Below are 22,139 nucleotides of genomic sequence, written 5' to 3'. Positions count from 1 at the left end.
CTTGTTCACATTATCAAGTGCCAATTCTGCTTGGTTTATAGCTTGTTTATTGTTTATTGTTCACATTATCAAGTGCCAATTCTGTTTGGTTTATAGCTGGTTCAGGGCTGGTTTAATTTGTTCATTGCTTGTTCACATTATCAAGTGCCAATCCTTGCTTGTTTATTGCTGCCTTGCTTGTTCATTGTTTGTTCACATTATCAAGTGTCAATTCTGCTTGGTTTATAGCTTGTTTATTGTTTATTGTTCACATTATCAAGTGCCAATTTGTTGGTATTCTGAAATTATTAAAAATTATCTTAGACCATCATCAATAGGCCATGTATTTTTAAATGTTGTGGAAGCCATGATTTAATTATGCAGTTAGCTAGCATGCATTGTATATGAATTAAACAGAAGGTTTTGTGGGCGTGGATGTGAACATTTTAGAAGGTTCTGAATTTTGTTGAATTCAGCTACACTTTCTTGACTTTCCATTTTTCCTATGAACCCTTATAACGTTCCTTCAATTCCCTCTTAATCAATTCATTTTCATTGAAACCAAAAAAAAAAAAACATCAATTAATTTTCACTATTCCGCTAACTATATATATTTTCCTTCTGTGTGTACGTTTTTTTTACTTATTTGGTAATATGGAAACTACTCCTATATTCAATTATTCATCCAACTATATTATATATATGTATTAATTAAAATGTTGGGTTAGTTTACCAGTTCAACAAGCATATAAGCAAAATGAATCTCTAGTGAAAGTGACATACAACTTTATAAGATCGTATGTAATATCAAGTGCCAATTCTGTTTGGTTTATAGCTGGTTTAGGGCTGGTTTATTGCTGTTTTGCTGGTTTAATTTGTTCATTGCTGGTTTAATTTGTTTATTGTTTGGTTTATTGCTTGGTTTATTGCTTGTTTTTGTAATTTGTTCATTGCTGGTTTAATTCTCCTTATATTATTATTATTATTATTATAATTATTGTTGTTGTTGTTCTTGTTTTTCTTATTATGTAATTATTTTTTTTTTATTTCAGGTTGGTTTGCATTATGAAGTTTTAGCTATTTTATTGGAGAAGACACCATAACTTTGTTAATTGCTATCAGTTTAATGACAATTTATTTTTATTTTCAGTTGTGTTGACTGTTGAGCTATTAAACTTCTTTAATTGTCGTATTTGAATTCTATTGTCGTTATATTTCATTAGATCAAGACTTTGTTAGCTATTGTGTATTTTGGCTTGTTGATTTCAATCTTATGACATTGCATAATAGTATGGTAGAATTTTTTTTATTTGATTGAAAAAACCGAACAAACCGAACCAAACCAAACCGATTTTAATTGGTTTGGTTTGGTTCGGATGACCTTGAAAAAAAAATCGAACCAAACCGAACCGCAGCTTAATTAAACGACCGGATCGGATGGCTTTTCCTTCAAAAACTGAACCAAACCGCACCGCGAACACCCCTATTTGGATCTATATGCTACTCGATCTATTTATTGTATTTGTTCTCTCTACTTGTGTATTCTTAGCTTTGTATTGCTTTATGTGTGTTTGCTTAACTGAGAGATCTCTCATATTGACGGTAGTGACGTTGAGAGTTGTTCCTAGTATGTGGTGATGGAGGTTGAGGCTGGTTGGACTAGGTATTGCCTTATTTCTCTAGTTTATGTATTGAATGGATAGAGATGAGCGATGTAAGTTGTTGGCTAGAAAGTTCTTAGACACATCTTTAATCCTTTTTCATTTTTTTAAATTACTCACCTTATGAATTTGTAAATTAAAGGAATTTTTTTTACGACCTTTTTGAAGAAAGATTTCTCATAAATTTTTTTAAAGTATTATTTTTGAAAAAAAACTGTGTTTATAATGGGGTTCTTTCTATTTGCAAATATTTTTTTGCTTTGATGATATTTCCTTCTCTATTGAAAACTTGTGAGGACGACATTCTCACCTCTACAGATTTTCTTTTTTAGTGACAAGTTCAGGAAGATTTAACACGAATCCGCGACCGGTCTACAAAGCTTTATATATGTTTGTATTTTTTGTTGTTGGTTTAGTTGAGATTTTATCTCTCGTCATTTATCATTTTGAGTTTTTAGAGGGGTAGGACTTGTATGTGAGAATTGTTGAATAACGTTATATATTATATATTATGTGAATATACTTATGTGATTACGTGGTTTAAATAAAAGACTTTTCGTTTTCATAATTAAAAATTCGGTTTGTATTCGCAAAAATTCAATATTAAATAAATATAGTACTAAATTAAAGAAATAGAAGTAAGTAGCGCCTGAACTTTTAATATGATTATGAGGTATTAAAAGTTAGAATGTTATACTTATCATGCAAGTCAGGTCAAATACAGATTGTGATATTCGTGTCCTGATCAAAGGTTATCGTTTTGGATCTGAATAGCTCTATGCCCATTAAAGATAACTAACTCTTTTCAAACTATGACTTTAATTATTTGAGTCATAATACGAACAATCATTATTCAACTATTATATATATATATATATATATATATATATATATGCTAAAAATATCATAAAATGCAAATAAATTCATATATTTGTGAATTATTTGTAAATCGATATTTTAAAAAAATAGAGACTAAAAACATAACACTAAATAAACTAGTATTTAGTGAGATTTAACCTCTAAAAAAAGTTATTTGTCTAGCTTTAGTTTTAGAAAAAAAAATTAGGAGTATTTTTTTATTATAATGTATGTTTTTCTTCTCTATTTTAAGTAGTTCTTGGAATCTTCCTTTCATTATTGGTACTTTTAAGATTAATTGTGATATTAGTTATCCTTATTCTAGTATTAGTGTTGATTTTGTTTACGTTATTAGAGATTGTAATGAGAGTGGGCAAAAGGGGTATTTGAGAATGATTGGGAGTAATAATATTCTTCAAGAAAAATTATTTGCTATTTGGAGAGAATATTTCTTAGTTTGAGATGTGGGTCAACGAGATGTTATTTGTGAGACGGATTGTGTGAAAGCGTTTAATCTTGTTACTAATCACCAAGATGGTTTTGGGTTTATTAATCCGTTATACTCAAAATAAGGAATATCATGCATTGGAATTGACATGTTGACTTTCGTTTGATTATGAAAGATACAAACATGGTAGTAGATACCATGACAAAAATGACGATGAAGTGACAACTTCATCAATTGGAATTTTTTTTTCTTTAAAAGAAGTTTAAAATTAATCTTAAACGGGATTGTCTCTCTATTTAAATAGTTGTTTTGCTTTTTTTATTATTTTTTTAATTTATTTAAGTAAAAAAAAAATTAGTATTTTAGTGACAAACAAATAAATATGTAATACGTTACATAATTGATAATTGTATATGACGATAGACTTAACATATAAAGTGCACAAGAAAATTTAATCGGTGGGTTCCTTATCGTTTTTGTGCGATGCAACTTCTTCTCATCCGAGATAATGTTTTTTCTATTTCACATGTCATTTAATTTGTGACTCTAAATGAACTTGGACTTCTTCAAACTGTTGTTAATTAACTGTTATTTTTCACACCGTGTTGGAAGCGTTTACCTAAATTCTAAACATCATTTTGTTTTTCCAAGTTTATTGATTTCGACTTGAAGTTGCCTCAGCCATGTTTTTGAGTTTGTTTTTCTAACAAAATTCCAAAAATTCGTGAAAGAGAAATGCTACCATGTTTCTTAGGGAGGGAGGTATATCATGATGAAGTAAGTTTAGGGTATTGAAGTTGCAATTCTGAAATTTGATAGGAGAGAGTATAAGATTTTTGTTTTTCAAAAATTTAAATAAATATTAATATGTGTTTAAAATTTTGCATCCATTATATTTTAAAATTAATCCAATAACGATAAAAACATAGTTTTAGACTTGAATGGGAATGGCAAAAAAATCGCACCCGCAAATATTCATAGAAGGGTAAAGTATACTTTTTGTCCCTGAAGTTTACTAAAAGTTTCAAAATTACCCCTAAGTTTCAATTTGTTTCAATTTTATCCCAGAAGTTTTCGAATTGCATCAATTTTATCCTTTAAGTTGATGCCGTTTAAATTAGTAACAGACGTTAGTGATATGGCAAAGTGAAGCGTGTGATGTGGCAAGAAAGGTGAAACCCCCAAAATACCCATGGCTGAGTAACCCCAGTAAACGAATTGGCTTCCTTGTTCAAACATAAGCCTTTTATCTTCCCTGTGGCACGAAGGAACACAGCCAGGAAAACAGAATCAGTCGAGGAAGCTTGCTGGGTGGTCAGACGACGCACCGTTTTCTTGAGTCCGCCGCGACGAGGGGCAGGACGGCGCATGCTGCGACGCCGTCAAGACTGAGGGAGGAGTCTGGGATAGCATTCAGTCATCAACAATTCAGTCTGGGGTAGCGCCATTCTGATCATCGTTTCCGACGAGGTAGGCCACGATTCTGATCAATCTTGCTACTGCATGTTTGAACAGTTAGGATTTAGGGTTTTTCTTTATCAGTCTTGATTGCTGTTAGGGTTCTATTACATTCAGGGATTGAGGGATTTCTGTTGAGTTTTTGTGAAAAATATAACTTTTACGTGGTCTATATTTTTGAACTATTAGTTACTCTATTCTTTGGTCTGAAAATGTTTTTATAACGGCAGGATGGATGATTTCAGTGTTAAAGTTCATCACAGGGGTAGGTTTTGTAGTGATAAGGGTAAAACTGAGTATGTTGATGGTGAGGTGACAACGGTTGACTGGTGTGACAGAGATAGATGGAGTGTTATAGAGGCTTATGATGTGGTTGGAAAACTTGGGTACATTGCTGAGAACATTGGAAAACTGTGGTATAAAGATACTGAATTAGGATTAGAAGGGTTGAAGTTGTTGAAAGGTGATGAAGAAGCAATGGAAATGGCAAATATAGGAGTTGAAAAAAAGGTGGTTGATTTGTATGTGGTGCATAAGGCTTCAATCCCTGATGATTTTTGTTACGACATTGGGTATTTAGATGTTGGGGGTGGCAGCAAGGTTGTTGAAGAAGAGTGTGTGGATGCTGATAGTGGGCCAAGTGATAATAGACAGGCCCAAAATATTGAAGTAGAAGCCCAATGTGAAGGGGTGGATATGGAGGCCCAAATGCAGGGATTAGTTGATGTCCATTTAAATGCTGAAGAAGTGCTACAGAATGTTGGTGATGGGGACAATAGTGAAGAAGAGGATGACTCTGATGACCCAGATTATGAGGCTGATTCTGATCTTCATTTTAGTGATAGTGAAGATGATTATTGTGGTGATGATGGGCTGTTTGATATTGATATAACTCTTGGGGAGATGCATCAAGATATAAGAAAGTCTAAGAAAAGTAAGAGTGTTGTAGAGAAGTTAAAGAAGACTCAAAAGGTGGCTGTTGGAAAGAAAAAGAGCTCTCGTTTAAGCGATGATGAAGGTTTGAACAGTGATGAGTTGGAGGAGGTATCAAGTGAGGATGACGAAGCCAACAAGAAGAAATTTCCCGTTCACAAGGAGTTGAAGGATATGAGCATGTATAAGTGGGAGTCTGGAACTCTCTATGCAACAAGAGAGGAGTTCAAGGAAGCTGTGACATCATATGCTGTTCATACTGGGAGAAACATAAAATTTCCAGTGGTGGACAATGTCCGGGTGAGGGCTAAGTGTGGAGATGGGTGTGAATGGTTTGCATATGCGGTGAAGATGGCCAATGAAGATAGTTGGCAGCTAAGAACTGTTAATGATCATCATTCTTGTAACACTGTATTTGACATAAAAGTGATGAAGTCGAAGTGGCTGGCGAAGGTCTTCAGGAGGAAAGTAGAAGAGAATCCGAAGTTGAAGCTGGGCACCATACAAAGTAGGACCCTTAGGAAGTGGAATGTGCAGATTTCAAGAGCAAAGGCATTTCAGGCCAAGCAGATTGCACTGGTTAATATTAATGGAACGTTTAGGGAGCAGTATAGAAGACTTTATGACTATTGCCATGAGTTGCTGCGCACGAATCCTGGTTCATCTGTGAAGCTGAAAGTCCAATTACCTCCAGCAGCCCAAACTGAGCACCCCGATACATCACTCGACTTAAGTCCACAATTTCATAGGATTTACATTTGTTTGAAGGCTTGCAAGGAGAGTTTCATGAAGTGTAGGCCTATGATAGGACTTGATGGTTGCTTCTTGAAGACACCATATGGAGGATGACTTTTGGTTGCTATGGGGTGGGATCCGAATGACCAGATGCTACCGATCGCATATGCAGTCGTGGAGGCTGAGACAAAAGATTCATGGACATGGTTCCTCTCAAACCTAATTGATGATATAGGAGCAGAGAAATTACTTCGTAGCACATTCATGTCTGACCAACAAAAGATAATCTACTAACCTGTATTTTAGTGTAATTAAGATTTTGCTCTGTATTTTAGTATATTACGAGTTTGCTGTGAATTAGTCTTGATAACTATAATCATTATATTAAGATTGTATGATAACTATAATCACTATAATCATCATACCACTGAAGATGGTCATTGAAACTTGATGGCATGTTGAATTTGTCCATGTGAATTATATATGTGTTCTTTTTGGGGTACTCTGTTTTGGTTTCTGCTATGGTGTATCTGCAGGACAGAAGCATAAGCAGAACACACTTGAAAATTAGTGAATTCATCATGTCACAGAACTCTCTCACTCTAACTCTCTGTGTCTAAGCCAATTTAGTCTATGGCTTCTTAGATGTAGGGATAGTAATAGTATGTAGCTGCTATTTATAATTAGATTTGAATTATTGAGTGCGCATAGTCAGCATAGATAAAGAAGATTCTTTTACTGCAAACACACATTCCAATTATTACTTATTTTTTTATTCTTTTGGGTCCTATTCCAATAATTACTTCAGATTTTCCTTCTATAACTTTATAAAAGGAGGAGTTGGCCTAGGCCCTAGTGGTAAATGGCAAATGGGACACTACTGTATGTCTGAGTAGATATGGTTTATTTTGCTGATATACCACTTTAATACATATGTATGTATGGGAGAATTAAAATACTATTTCTCATGTGTTATATCATGCTTCAAGTTACTTGAAAATGTGAGGGTAGTTGTTGCTGTATCAAACTGTATTAATAGAAAATTTTAATTAGTTGAGCATTGTATGAAGTTGCTGTATCATTATATTAAGATTGTATGATGGTCTTTGCTGGTTTATTAAACATTATTTGAGCATTATATTAAAACACTGTATTTTGCACGAACAGGGCTTGGTGCCAACTTTTGATGAACTACTTCCAGGTGTTGATCACAGATTCTGTGTGAGACACCTCTATGCCAACTTCAAAAAAAAATTTCCAGGGCTCAATCTTAAAAAAAGGATGTGGAGAGCTGCAAAATGTACATATCTAGCAGCATGGGAAAAGGAGTTGATGGAAATCCGAGCGATTAGTGAGGGTGCCTATCGACACTTGATAGGAATTCGTCCAAAGTATTGGACTAAATCAAGGTTTGAATTCTATCCTAAATGTGATGCACTTGTCAATAATATGTGTGAATGCTTAAACTCTGCAATTGTTGAATCAAGGGAAAAACCTATATTGACAATGCTAGAGGATATTAGAGTTTATTTGATGAAGAGATGGGCTGAAAATAGGGTACTTATTGAGAAGTATAAGGATGATATTCTTCCTAGGATTAAGCTTAAGTTACAAAAGGAAATAGATGCTTCTAGGTGGTGGTTCCCGGTTGCTGCCGAAATTTCAAAATTTGAGGTCATAAGAGGTAGGGACAAATTTGTAGTAGATCTTCTGAAAAAAGAATGTACTTGTAGAAAGTTTCAAATGACAGGTTTACCTTGTCCACATGCAGTTAGTGCAATTAATTGTGCTAAAGATGATATTAGAAAATATGTTGCCACCTGTTACACTAAAGCTGCTTATGTGGCTTGTTATGCCCCCATGATTAACCCTTGCAATGGACATACAATGTGGGAGAGAACTATTCATCCAGATGTGGTTCCTCCACCACACAGAGTGCCAATTGGGAGGCCTAAGAAGAAAAGAGCAAGAGGAGAGGGTGAAGAACCACACGGCCCAAGCACTTCTAGGCTGGGGTTACAACAAAAATGCTCTCATTGTCTAAAATTGGGTCACAACAAGCGAGGCTGCCCTCTTAGAAGACCAACCGTAAGTACTTGTCTATTGTTTCCTTTTCCATACATAAGACTGTTTCTAATGCTATTTACCTTTTTTAAACTGTAACTGGCTGTTTTTTGTTCATGTCCATCATAGGAAACTACTGCTGCTACATCGTCGGCCCAAAACAATAATGCTGGAACTGCTACATCATCACCATCCCAGCACAGCACTGCTAAGAAAGCTGGATCTACTGGCTCAGCGCATAAGAGGACCAGGTTGGCCAATGTTGCAGCAAGGCCTAATACCCAACCAACTGCACAAAAAAAATTCCAGCCACCAAGACCAACTAGAATCCTTAGGAGCAACTCCACTTCAACTGCACATGGACAACCCTCATCACAAGGGAGTCAAACTCAGAGTACTCTCACAGGGTCTTAGTTGTGTCAAATCTTGTAATTGGTGTTTCTTTTGAAAGCTTGAACAATATTGGCATTTTGTATTATGACTTATGACCTATGACTCCAACTCTTTCTTTGTTGCTGAATTATTTTGCTTACGAATTATGTAATTCAGTTTTTACTTTGGTTATGACTTATGTTAATTGGAGATTATGTAATTCAGTTTTTACTTCGGTTATGACTTATGTTAATTTGAGATTATGTTGATTAACAACTTATGTTATTTTGCTTATGATTAACAACTTATGTCATGCAAATTTTAATTAGAGTTTGTCTTTGTCACAACAGGTTCTTAATGCCAATTTTAGTGCCAAACTATTTTAATCCTTTTAGGGATACTTTTGAAACATAAATTAAACTTCAAGGACAACAACATTAACAAGTTTTCGACTTTAGTACAGTTTTGAAACTGTTTACAAACAGCCATCCTATTCTTACTCTGCTATTTTCATCTGTCACAAACGCATTAGTACCCTAACCTCAAATGGGTTCCATTCTTCACCCACAGATAAACCATTAGAATCACCATAAACCAACCCAACACACCAAAAATTACAGCCACCAACAGTTTGCATTTGGCATAAACTAATTTAGCCTTCAAGGTGGAAATCTTCATCTTCAACCTTGCAACCTCAGCCTCTTCTATCTCTGCAACTCCATCCGCCCAGGAAAAAAATGTGCACTCCTTCCCAATCTGCAACATAAACACAAAAAAAAAAAGAAATTGAAGATACTCAGGAAGACATCAAAATGAGAAAGCACTCAAACTTACATCAAAGTATACACAGCCCCAAAATCTCCGGCCGGGATTGTCTGGTGTCTTCGACCATCTCAGTACAGGGGGTTCACCACAGTTGCACGTCAGCGTTCTTCGTCGCCGACTACTTTTTTGTGATGATACAGAGCCTTGGGAAGCCATTCCTTAGGGTTTCTGATTCTTACAGAGAATGAAGAAGACGAAGACGCAGACGTAAATGAAGAAGTTAGTTTTAGGGTTTCATGATGGGATTTTTACCTATTTTATTTTTTTAATATAAATTTTTAAACAAAAATTAAAAATTATTTAAAAAAACATTTTACAAATGAGTCACACACATAGTTGCCACATGGAACTCCTTGTTGCCACGTCATTAACGTCTGTTAGTGATTTCAACGCTGTTAACGTTCAGGGGTAAAATTGATGCAATTCAAAAACTTTTGGGATAAAATTGAAACAAATTGAAACTTAGGGGTAATTTTAAAACTTTTAGTAAACTTTAGGGACAAAAAGTATACTTTACCCTTCATAGAAATTACCCACAACGAAGGGACTAACAGAGATCCGCACAAAATCCTCATAGTCATAGGGACCGTTCCGGCAAATAAACCGGGATGAATACCAAAATCCACTCCACGAAAACCTACAAATTCTCGAAAAATTTTTAGCATTTAGGGAAATTTATTTTATTTTATTTTAATTTGTTTGTTAAAATTTTTTTGTATATATTGATTACGTTAAATTTATGTTTTAACTTTTAATTTCATACACCTAAAACTTAATATTCATGGTTTTTTTGGTGATTTTTTTAATTTTTTTTTTGTCACTACTTAATATTCATGGTTACTTGCAGATATTTACCTCTCTTGCAAGAAAAATAAATAAAAATTTGTGACAGAAATAAGACGGAGACGGAGGAGGAATCCCCATCCTTATGAAAACACTAAACCATCCCTAAATCTGAAGTCTTCTTTTGTTAAAGAAAAGAAATACTTAAAGATAATTTAAAGATATAAGTTAAGAACTTAACGTTGCTAAATAATGTGATATTTAAAAGAATTTAACTAACTTGTGTTATTAAGGCACATTTTAAAAATATAATAATAAAACATTTTAATATTTTTTATGTATTTAATATATTAAAAATATAAAAAAATTAATATTTTATAAACATTTTCTTTTATAATATGTTTAACTTATATCCTTAAAATACAAATTAACAAAATCCAAAAATAAGCCATCATATATTTTTATATAAATATTTTTTTTATATTTAATATATATTTTATATAAGTAATTTATGTAGTAGCTAATAATTTATATAATTACATGTTCAAATTCTTATCGTACTAAAACAATTATAATATATATGTTTAGTTTCAAAATTGGCAATAATATACAGTGTTTTAAATATGGGTATGAATATGAATACTTAGATTATATTATATTATAACTTTTATTGATATTAAAATTATAGAAACTAGAGTGAGACCCGCGCAATGCGCGGAGAGATAGATTATTTATACTATATAGTATATTTTAATAAATGTTATATTAAAAAATTTTAGAGAACATATTATAAATAGATTTTAAATTTATTTATTTTCAAAAAAGACATAGGTTATTTATATTAGAGTTATACAAAACTGCATTTTTTTTTTCATTTTGCGATTTGCATTAATGGCTACACTTTGTCTTGTCTTGCGGTTTTTTTGTTTGTAAATAATGAAAAAAATAAATAAATGAGAATGAAAAACATATAAAAATGTTATATTAAATTTAAAAAATTTTTGACAATTAGTATAAGAGATTAAAAAATAAAGAGTGGTAAGAGTCTTAATATGTATAAGTTGTAGAATTTGAATATTTGTAACTGAAATTTTTTATAATTATTATTATTATGACACTTTTAATGTATGTTTATTGTATTTAATTAGTACTTGATGTTTCAATTGAATAATAATATATAAGTTTTTTGTTTTAGTTTTTTTAAAACATTTTACTAAATAGTGATTGATTGATTTTCATCTAGCAATTTTGGGTATTAACTCTTTCGGTCTGTCATTACCACTGCAAATCCTTCTACAATAAAGAGAATAAGACATGGTCAAAGAATGATAATTCATTCCAAGTAAACTGTGGAAGTAATACTGTACATGTGGAATAACAATTTGAAAAAGAGGAAGTAAATTGTGGAAAAAGTACTCCACATGTAAAATAACAATTTATAATTTAATGATGAAATATTACAATTGATAGTATATAGGGAGTAATAATTTTAGATGCACATTAATTTTGGTTGTGACCGTTGGACAGAATTATTTAAAAAAGAGAAATACATAAACTTGTGCTATTTGCAATGAGTTCACAATTAAAATATTATTATTTATAACAAATAAATAGGGTTATTGAAAATGATATTGAACAATGAGAAAAGTAAACGGCAAAGTTGAAAATCTTTATGAAGATATCTGGGACAAATTTCCTACGTTGGCAGCGCCGAATGGTGACGTTGGTCTGAGACCCAGAATCGAGCTCTGGCAGGGAAACCGCAAGAGGAGAAATGGAGTTTGCCCTGATTTTTGTAATTTATGCAATGCGGCTCCGCCGGAGATGGATATCGTGATGTACAATTTGTTTTGAGGAAAAAACAATGGCTCATGGGACCGGAAGAGGGTGGAGGAAATAGGATCTTGGTACGGAAAGGTGGTAAGAGGGTGAGAGTTTGAGAAAGGTAATAAGCTCTTTGGTTTTGAGAGCTTTTTGTTGGAGTAAATGTTAATTTGTGTTTTTGTTGTTTTAGAAATAAGGATTGATTTGGAAAAAAGTTAATTAGTTGGTTTTTATTGTGTTTTTTAGTTGTTTTTTTGTGTTTTTTTTATGTGAAAATAAAAGTTTAATTTGGCAATATTTGAGTGGTGGATTCTAAAATTTTGCCAAGTAAGCGTTGGTGCTGACATGGCGTTAGTAGAAGAAGAGAAATAACTTAGAAGTAACGTGGGTAAACCTATGTATCTACTTTTATATATTAAGAATAGATTGTTGCAAAGAGTACAAAAAACATAGACAAACAATTAGGCTGCCAGATACAGCTGAAGCAATGTAAAGTACAACAGACGATTATTCACATAAAACAACAAATGAACACTAGCATAGTAATCCAACTCTGATAAATCCAAGTGATGAAAACAATTCATGATTTTGTTTTCATGAAAATGGCTCTTTATGAAAGCAGTTTCTGTTTAATTGCATGTAACTCCATTATGACATCTTTTATGCCCATTCGTTGAGATGGAACCTTTTCAGAACATGCAATTCCAATCCTAGTAAAAGACACAAGACATTCTCGAATGGTGTCTTCCATATTTTGCTGCCTTGTGACCCTTCTTCCCTCTTGTTCAGTAATTGGAATGAGCAATCTTGAATCAACAATCTCACTGATTCCTTCAAGAATTGCCATGTTACAAAACATGTGTAAGCTTAGGCCTTCACCGAATATGCTATCAGTTGGTTTCTTTCCAGTGATCATCTCCAAAAGAAGAATTCCATAGCTATACATGTCTCCTTCTGCTGACACTGAGCCACCTGCTCCATACTCTGTTTCATTTGAATATATAACAATTCTTCAAACGAAAATGAAGTTAAAGAATATAAATACACCTTTGTCACATGGATTTCAAAGGTGTCAATTAATACAATATCTAAGACAACAAATTGATTTTTGAAAGTTTGAACTGTAAGTATAATATTGTAACTATGATGGTTTACTTAACCTAATATAAATTATAACAGAATTCTACTAACAAAAAAAGAATTTAGTAACTTAGCTTCTCCCATTATTATGATATGGCAAACAAAGGTGAGACATAATTTAAAACATTTTAGTAAGGATAAAAAAAGTATCTTACCGGGTGGAAGATATCCAATAGTTCCCTTAATTGCAGATGAACTAACATGATCTCCACTAGAACAATCAGTGCCTCCATGACCATGAAGGAGCCTAGCAAGCCCAAAATCCCCCAAGTGGGCAACCATGTCATCATCAAGAAGAACATTGCTCGGCTTAACATCACAATGAACTATAGCTTCCTCAGAATCATTGTGAAGATAATCCAATGCAAAAGCTACATCAAGAGCAATGTTAACCCTTTGTTCAAAGTTGAGATTCAGGTTTTTGGACTCCTTTTCTTCATTGTTGTGCAACAAGGTCTCTAGACTCCCGTTAGACATGAAATCAAACACTATGGCCTTAAAATCATCACCTTTATAATCGAGACTTGAACAGCAAGTAAGTATATTTAGAAGATTCCGATGCCTGATTTTTCCGAGAGCTTTGCATTCGGCCATGAAACTCTTTGATGCCCCATGTGTTTGAAGATTCAACACCTTCACAGCAATAGGTCTTTCAAATTGGACAAGTGTTCCTTTATATACAGAGCCAAAGCTTCCGGTGCCAACTAGATTTGATGAAGAAAATCCGTCGGTTGCTTGATGTAGCTCTCCATAAGAAACCTTCAAGTACCTATGTTCCAGTGATGGTGAAGAAGATAATGTTTTGGGCTTTTTCCTCAAATAACAAATGCAGATGAAAACCACAAAAGATGCCGAAACCCCACTAATTACAATGATCAGGGTAACTTTAAAAGAACTCTTGTGTTTATGTGAAAGCAACTCAGGACATGGAGGGAGATTCAGCTGAGGTATCCCACCACAGATATCTTCGTTTCCAATGAGTGACATTGCCGTGATGTTTCTAAAGATTCCTCCTATTGGGACCTCACCATAAAGATGGTTAAAAGACAAGTTCAAATAATTCAGAAAAGTCAGATTCTCGAGTTCATTCGGAATTGTGCCTGAGAAGTTGTTGATTGAGAAGTCTAAGATTTCAAGATTTCTTAGAGAACCAAAGAACGAAGGTATACTTCCATGAAAGAAGTTTCTCGTCAGCCAAAAGTCTGTTAAAGCAGAACAAGCACCTAGTTCCAGGGGAACTTCACCAGACAAATTATTTGTATGTAGATACAGTATGGAAAGTTGTTTCAAGTTACCAAAATCTGAAGGAACGGAACCGGTCAAGGCATTGATGGATAAATCAAGAGTTATTAAACCTTTTTGATACCCAAATGTATTATTGGGTATGTTACCACTTAAGTAGTTTGTGTCTACAACAAATTTCTGCATCATGCTGCAGTACCTAAGAGTAAATGGAAGGCTTCCTTCTAACTCATTGATGCCAAGATAAACTTCAGATAACATAGTAAGATTGCCAATAACACTAGGAATGTTACCAGATAACTTGTTCTGTTGCAAGTTCAATCTTGCTAGATTTTTAAGCTTTCCAACTGAATCTGGAATTGATCCCTCAAGGGAATTCTGTGCCAAAATAAGTGTAGTCAAGCCGATTAAGTTCCCAATGGTTTGAGGAATCCTCCCAGATATCTGATTAACCCACATATCAAGTAAATAGAGATGGGTAGATAAGTTGCCTATGAGATCTGGCAATACACCACCTAGATTATTTGCCTCAAAAGACAACCTTTGCAATTGAGTAAGATTGGTTAGTGAGGAAAGGAAATCCAAATCATGAGGTTGTCCACTTCCAAGATTGTTATAATCCATTAAAAGTACCTGAAGCTTGTTCAAGCGTCCCAAAGTAAGAGGAATTGGTCCTCTAAAACTATTCACTCCTATATCAAACACTTGCAACTGAGACAGGTTGGATATTGAAGATGGAAAAGTTCCGGTAAATTGGTTCAATGGAATAGTAAACTGCTGGAGATTGGGAAAAGCATGGTCTATAGTTGAAGGAAGAGTACCCACTAATTGGTTTTTCCCTAAATGAAAATCTCGAATATTGGAAAGGTTGTAAAGTGAAGGAGGAATCATGCCTGACAAATTATTTGAATCAAGAAAAATAGAATTCAAATTGGATAACCTACCCAAAACATAAGGTATATTTCCTTCCAGATGATTGTATGCAAGTGACAGAGTCTCCAACGATGAAAGATTTCCCAAGGAAGGTGGAATTCTTCCAACTAAATTATTGGCTCCAAGTTGCAACCAAGTAAGGTGCACCATGGATCCAAACCATGCAGGAACTTTCCCAGTGAGGTTGTTGTAATTCAAGAAAACTACCTGAAGCTTGGAGCAGTTGGTTATCTCCATAGGAACTTCCCCATGAATATTATTCATGTCTAAGCAGAGAATCTGAAGCCTCTTCAAACGACCAACTTCTCTTGGAATCTCGCCATACAGGTTGACGTTAGTGAGATTGAGCTTCTTGAGGAAGGTTAGATTTCCAAGAGTTGGTCCAAGAGTTCCTCCCAAGTCTTGATTTTGCAGTTGCAAGGCTGAGACTCTCTTGTGGCGGCGACTACACGTAACGCCCTGCCATTCGCAGAAATGGAGAGACTCATTCCATGATGGCAGAGCATTATTGTCGTGATTACCATTGGTAAGCTTTACCTTCAAAGCTAACAAAGCGAGCTTGTCGGTTTCTGAACTCAAAGGCATAGCGGCTGTTGTAGCATACGGCATGAACACTAACAAGGTTTGTGAAGCAATAAAACAAAGAAAGAAGATGATGATAGCTGATATCATTTTTGCTGTGTGAGTAGTATATGCAGTTGGAAGTTGGAACGTGTGAAGAAATATTTGATTGAAACATACAGGTAGAGACTTTAAATCCCGCACAAATTCAGGTTTGGGTTAAACTTGGAAATCATTGCATGCATCCTAATATAAAATGTTTATATTACTACACAATATTGAATGCAAATATACCATAATTAATAATAACTAAGGTGTTCAAAATCGATCTGGACCGAATTAAATCGATTAACCGAATCGAAAAAATCGAAAACCGAATAAAATTGAAAACCGAAAAAATCGAAAAAAGGGTTTTGCAATTTTTTTTACGGTTCGATTCGATTTTCGATTCTGACCAAGAAAATTCTAATTGAACCGAACCGAATCGGTTTAGTAAAAAACCCCTTAAAACCAACCCACTCCCCCACCCCCACCCCCACCCCCACCCCACCCCCCAAACGGTCAAACCCCAATTCCCTTGAGCGCGATTACTGAGCAGAAGTGAGCCCTAACCCCACGCCTCCCACCCCCAATCCAAAGCTCTCAGTCTCATCCTCTCACCGTCGCGCTCTCCTCTCACCGTCGCGCTCTCCTCTCTGCAGTGGCACACGACCCTCGCACTACAGCCTGAACGACCCTCGCACACAGCGCACGACCCTCGTCCCTCGCAGGCTCGCACCCAGCGCCAGCAGTAGCAGAGCACGAGCCTCCTTCCTCGCACCCAGCAGTAGCAGAGCCCGACCCTCGCAACCTCGCACCCAGCAGTAGCAGAGCCACAACCCTCGCCAGTCGCCACCCACAACACAGCACCCACCAGTCACCGATTCAAGTCTCCCACCCAGCCACCGATTCAAGTCAGATATGGAGCCCGAGCCACCGAGTCAGGTATGTAATTTGGTTAAATCGTTGATTCATTGATATTGTTTACTTTATTGCTGACTTGCTGACTTGTTGATTCATTGTTAATTTGATTCATTGTTGCTGGTTATTGATTTATTTTGTTAGGTATTGTTGCTGGTTAAATTATTGATTTATTTTGGTAATTTGATTCATTGTTGCTGATTTTGTTCTGTTTGTTGAATTGTTTGCTAACTTGGTTATTCATTGATGGATTGTTGGCTTGCTACTGGTTGTTGTTAACTTGTTAATCAATAAATCAATAATCTCAGTTTCATTGTTCTATATATTTGTTGTTTGATTGTTGATTGTTGTTCATTATTTTGTTGTTATTTTTTGAAATTACTAGTAATTACTTTGCTGTTCATTGTTCATGGTTGATTGTTATTCATTGTTCATTGTTGATTGCTAGTTGTTGTTTATTGTTCATTACTGATTTTTTAATTATTTGTTCATTGCTAATTGTTTGAAATTGTTAGTAATTATGTTGTTGTTGTTTATTGTTCATTACTGATTTTTTAATTATTTGTTCATTACTAATTGTTTGAAATTGTTAGTAATTATGTTGATGAAGGTAGCTATTTTTGTAAAATAGGTCAATGTTGTTCTTTTTTCCCCTTATAATATTTGAAAAAAAGCTACTTTCTGTTTCAGGTTGGGGAGATTATTATTAGTAAATTGAAGGGATTTTACTTGAAAGGTAATTTCTTTTGTTTTTGTTACTACTTAACATACGTGGTAATAATTTAGCTTAGAAACTCCACAAATTGCTAGTAATTACAAAGCCTTTCTTTAATGGATTGGTCTAATACATGATCTCTGGTTCTATTGTTGCCATGGTTTGGGAGGGTAAAGGTGTTGTTGCAACTGGCCGAAAGTTGATTGGAGCAACAAACCCTTTGGCATCTGAGCCTGGAACTATTCATGGTGGTCTTGCATCGAATGTGCTTTCTATAGATCTTACCATTCATGGTAACTATTTACTTAAACTCATCTCAATCTAACAGCATAGTTTCGAATGTGCTTTCCATAGATCTTGATCGTAGGTCTCTTAAGTAAATTTTAGGTTGACAAGTACAATGGTTAATCTTTTTTTTTTAAAATAATTGTTCAAATTAATCATAAAATCAAGTGCACTTTAAATAAAGGTTGTAGTGGTCTATGTGTGTGGATCTTTTCTGATTGGAGTATTGGACATGTCAGTGGTAAAATTTTAACATTGTTTGATAAGGTAGTCCCTAGAATGGGTCCTAAGAGATGATGGTGAAGATTCACTTGTGACATGATCAAGTGTTTTTTCCAATTATTATTGTTTTTATTATGTAATTGTCTTTTGATTTCAGGTAGATTTGCTTGAAGAAGTTTCATTGTTTTGTTGGAGAGGACACCAAGACGTGGCTATCTGTTGTTGGAAATTTGTTTTTATTTTTTGTTGTGTTGACTATTAAACCTTTAAACTTCTTTAATTGTCGTATTTTAATTTCTTTTGTTGTTGAATTTATTGAATCAAGACTTTTGTTAGTTATGGTGTACTTGTATTCTATAATTTCAATGTTATGACTTTGCATAATAGTATGTGGTTATTTTTTGATTTGATTGAAAAAACCGAACAAACCGAACTAAATCAAACCGATTTTAATTGATTTGGTTTGGTTCGGATGACCTTGATAAAAAAATCGAATCAAACTGAACCGCAGTTTAATTAAACGATCAGATCGAATGGTTTTTTCTTCAAAAATCGAACCAAATTGCACCACAAACACCCCTAATAATAACCATATATTTTATTTTGATGAGAGGAGTGTCTTATGTGTCAAACAGATAAAAATTTCTTTTATAAAATATATTAGTAATTTAAATATATTATAATTAGTTACAAAGTTAATCAAGTTAATTTGTGTGGTCGGACTCATTGTTTGTGAGTTGTGACGCTTAACAAGCTGAAATTTATATTGAGCCAACATATCTTGAAATTTATAGCCATCAATTGGTTATTATTATTAGTATTTTTAATAATATAAAATTATATATATATATATATATATATATATATATATATATATTCTAACTCGACAGGTCAAAAATTAATTTATCGCGAATCTGAACTCCATTTAAAGGTCTATTGGTGGTGGCTAATAGGTTACTGCATGCATAAGGCGGAATTTGAACCCTCAACACTTGCTTAAGCAAAAAAGTAAACTAACCATTCGACCAACCTAATTTAGTTATATAAAATTATATTTAATAGTGTAAGATTGTTCACTTTTTTTCTACTAATTAACTGTGAGCTAAATTTTAATAAAAATACTGACTCTAAACTTTCTCTTTATATTATACATATATTATATCATTTATAAATAAAGATGTACAGCTTATTCGAGATAAAATTCAATTTGGTTTTTGAATTTGCATACGAATTTTAATTTAGTCTCTAAAATTTTAATTGCTTTATTTAGTCTCAAAATTTTGTGAAATTGACTCATGTTAATCTTTGAAACGATTTTTTATGCATAGACGTTAATAGAACACTAATATGAATAGTTAGATGTTTGGTTTTGATATTTTAATAACCCAAAAATATTATAAGTGATGTTTATTGAAATTTTTTATCCCAAAACAAATATTACAACGTTATTTTTAGACTATTTAAACATAATGAAATTATTTCAAAAATTAATATAAATCACGCTTATAAAATTTAAAAATTAAATAAAAATAATTAAAATTTTAAAAATTAAATTAAAGTTTGCGTACGAATTAAAGGACTAAATTAAGTATTAACTCAAAAAAAAATTCATTGCAAATCATTGAATAAATTATTTGAGCGGACAGCAAGGCTAATCAAGATTGATAACTGCCACCACTCAATCTTTGATGGAATGAAGGTCATGAGTGTAAAACTTAATTTGGTAAAGGTTTTTGAGGAAAGTATTTGTATTTAAATATATATATATATATATATATATATATTTTATTTTGTGTTTGACAAATAAAAAAAATATATTTGTTTGTAATTTTTGCTTTTAAAAATACTTAAAAAAATATTTTAAAAGTTATATTATATTTATTAAAATTAACAAATTTAATATAATTTTATATGTTAATAAATTTTAAAATTTAACTCTTATAATTATATCTATTATAATATTTTTAAAATTTTAAAAATATTTTATCAAATATAATATTATTATTTATATTTATTAAAAATTATTTTTTAATTTAATTTATCAGACATAAATATTATAATTTTAAAAAATAATTTTTTAAAATAATTTTAATAAATTATTTTTAAAAAATAAAAATTTTGTCAAACTAAGACTTAGTCCCCGCTGTGCGAGATGTGAATTTGTCAATTTGTGCTTACAATCTTTCATACATATCCTTGTCCCTCGTCATGCGAATTGTAATAAGTTAATACTTAAATTTTCGTTTTTCAAACAATTTGGAAAGCTATGCTGGACTTTGGAAGCCCAGCCAAAAATTACTTCACAATAAGTCCATATAATTAAATGGTTGACTGCGAAATCAAGTAAGAATAAATTAATTAGTGTTAAAATAGTGTCACTAACAATTGTAAAATGCCAAAAAAAAATTATCTAAATTAATCCTTAAAAATTTTAGAGATGGACATTTTAGTTTCTAAAAAAAAATTAATATACAGATTAATTTTTAATGTTTTTTTTTCATCAAACATAGCTCATTCATTTTTCAGCATAACTCACTGACGGAGACTGCTAAGTTGGTATGTAAACTTACATACGTAACATTTAAGTGTCTACATGTACGAGAAGAACAAAATAATCTCTGAATTTGTATGAAATACTGTGTTTAGCACCTGCTGATTTCCCTCCATACTAACGAAACTAAGTCTTGAAAAGACACCAAACCCCACCATTCATTCTTGTTTTTACATAGAAATCCTATACCATTACAACCTCATCTCCCACGTCACCACCATCACCATTAACGTTAGGACTCCGTTTATCATCATGACGCCCATTATTCACTGTCATTATCTTCGAATCCCTTGAAGCGCGGAGGTAGATGCGATGTCAGCAACGATATTTTCACTGAATACTCGCACAAATAGTAGGTGAGTACATTGCTTTCACTAAGCTAAATGGGTTTATAATAGGTTGCATTACTTGGTTAATCAATTTATTTTGGTGGATGGTTAGGTTTTAGTGACAGTCGGAACTTCTGACTTGTAACGGTGTTATATGTGTGTGGGTTTTAAAGTTGTTAGAAGAATATAGTAGGGTTAAGTACTGTTTTCATCCATAAGGTCTGAGGCGAAAATCAAATTCGTCCCCGACCTTTTTTTGTTATTAAAATCATCCCCAACGTTACAAAACGTTATAAAATCATCCTTTACTACTTCAATTTTATTATCTTGACCAAATTTCCCTTTATAATTAATAAAAATAATATTAAAAAAAAAAACAAAAAACCCTCCCCCACCCCATCCCCATCCCCATCCCCATCCCCATCCCCGATGTTTCTTCCTTTTCCATCCCTTTCCTTCTGCTCTTTTTGGACTCCCCCTTCCTCCCTCTTTCCACCTAAAAAACTCCAATTCTTCTTCTCTCCTTCAACAACAGCAACAACTAAATCTAACAACAACAATTCATCTTTTCTTCTTCACCACCAACAACAACAAATCCAGCAAATTCAACAATAACAAATTCAGCTTCCTTCTGCTCTTTTCGGACTCCCCCTTCCTCCCCCTCCCCCACCCAAAAAATTCCAATTCTTCTCTCCTTTAGCAACAACAACAACTAAATTTAGCAACAATAATTCTTCTACTCTTCTTCACCAGCAACAACAACAAATCCAGCAAATTCAACAATAACAAATTCAGCAGCAATAACAACCACAAAATAAATCACTAACAATTATCAATTGCACTTCAAATCCAAAATTCGCACCCATAGAAATTAAAAAGAATTAAAAAAAAATAAAAGGAGGAACGAAGATGGTTATATTTCTTGTTCTGCCAGTCCCTAACCCACGCTCTCTCTGCTAATGGAGAACATGCATTACGTCTTCCGAGGCTTCACCAACACTATCCAATCCTACGACTCTGAGTTCCGAACCGATCTTGGAAAGGGCTTTCACGTCGATAAGATCATCAACTTCTCTTCTCCGCTTCTTCGTCGTTCACGCCTTGCAAGCCAATCGTAGGGACAGAGTCACTGACTTCTTCGCTGTCCATGGCAGTGACCTCTTGCAACGCTCACAGGATTGGACTCGCTGGTTCGGTGCGTTTTGCTATCGACGGAGACGGCGATGTGGGACTGGGCGGCGAGGTTGTGGACCTCGTCGGG

General features: G+C 33.5%; 2 protein-coding genes and 1 long non-coding RNA gene across 3 annotated transcripts; 1 reads left to right on the top strand and 2 right to left on the bottom strand.

The window, feature by feature from the left end:
- Nucleotides 1-9,036: 9,036 nt before the first annotated feature.
- On the bottom strand, nucleotides 9,037-9,489 carry LOC130939435 (uncharacterized). Its single transcript, XM_057867538.1, has 2 exons — nucleotides 9,343-9,489; nucleotides 9,037-9,264 (listed from the first exon to the last, which is right to left on the bottom strand). Exons 1-2 carry the CDS (start codon nucleotides 9,487-9,489, stop codon nucleotides 9,037-9,039), a joined length of 375 nt encoding a protein of 124 aa, XP_057723521.1.
- A 2,888-nt stretch (nucleotides 9,490-12,377) lies between these two features.
- On the bottom strand, nucleotides 12,378-15,945 carry LOC130940513 (probable LRR receptor-like serine/threonine-protein kinase At3g47570). The gene is made up of 2 exons (XM_057868666.1): nucleotides 13,236-15,945; nucleotides 12,378-12,924 (listed from the first exon to the last, which is right to left on the bottom strand). The coding sequence occupies exons 1-2, from the start codon at nucleotides 15,925-15,927 to the stop codon at nucleotides 12,551-12,553; spliced, it is 3,066 nt and encodes a 1,021-aa protein (XP_057724649.1). The 5' UTR covers nucleotides 15,928-15,945; the 3' UTR covers nucleotides 12,378-12,550.
- Nucleotides 15,946-16,368: 423 nt separating this feature from the next.
- On the top strand, nucleotides 16,369-18,382 carry LOC130940514 (uncharacterized). Its single transcript, XR_009070311.1, has 3 exons — nucleotides 16,369-16,800; nucleotides 17,467-17,784; nucleotides 18,156-18,382. It is a non-coding gene; the product is annotated as an uncharacterized LOC130940514 (long non-coding RNA).
- Nucleotides 18,383-22,139: the final 3,757 nt, after the last annotated feature.

Source organism: Arachis stenosperma, chromosome 7, assembly GCF_014773155.1.
Source record: "Arachis stenosperma cultivar V10309 chromosome 7, arast.V10309.gnm1.PFL2, whole genome shotgun sequence".
Lineage (NCBI taxonomy): Eukaryota > Viridiplantae > Streptophyta > Magnoliopsida > Fabales > Fabaceae > Arachis > Arachis stenosperma.
Note: the sequence above shows the minus strand (reverse complement) of the source record. Positions and strands in the feature narration are given on the sequence as shown.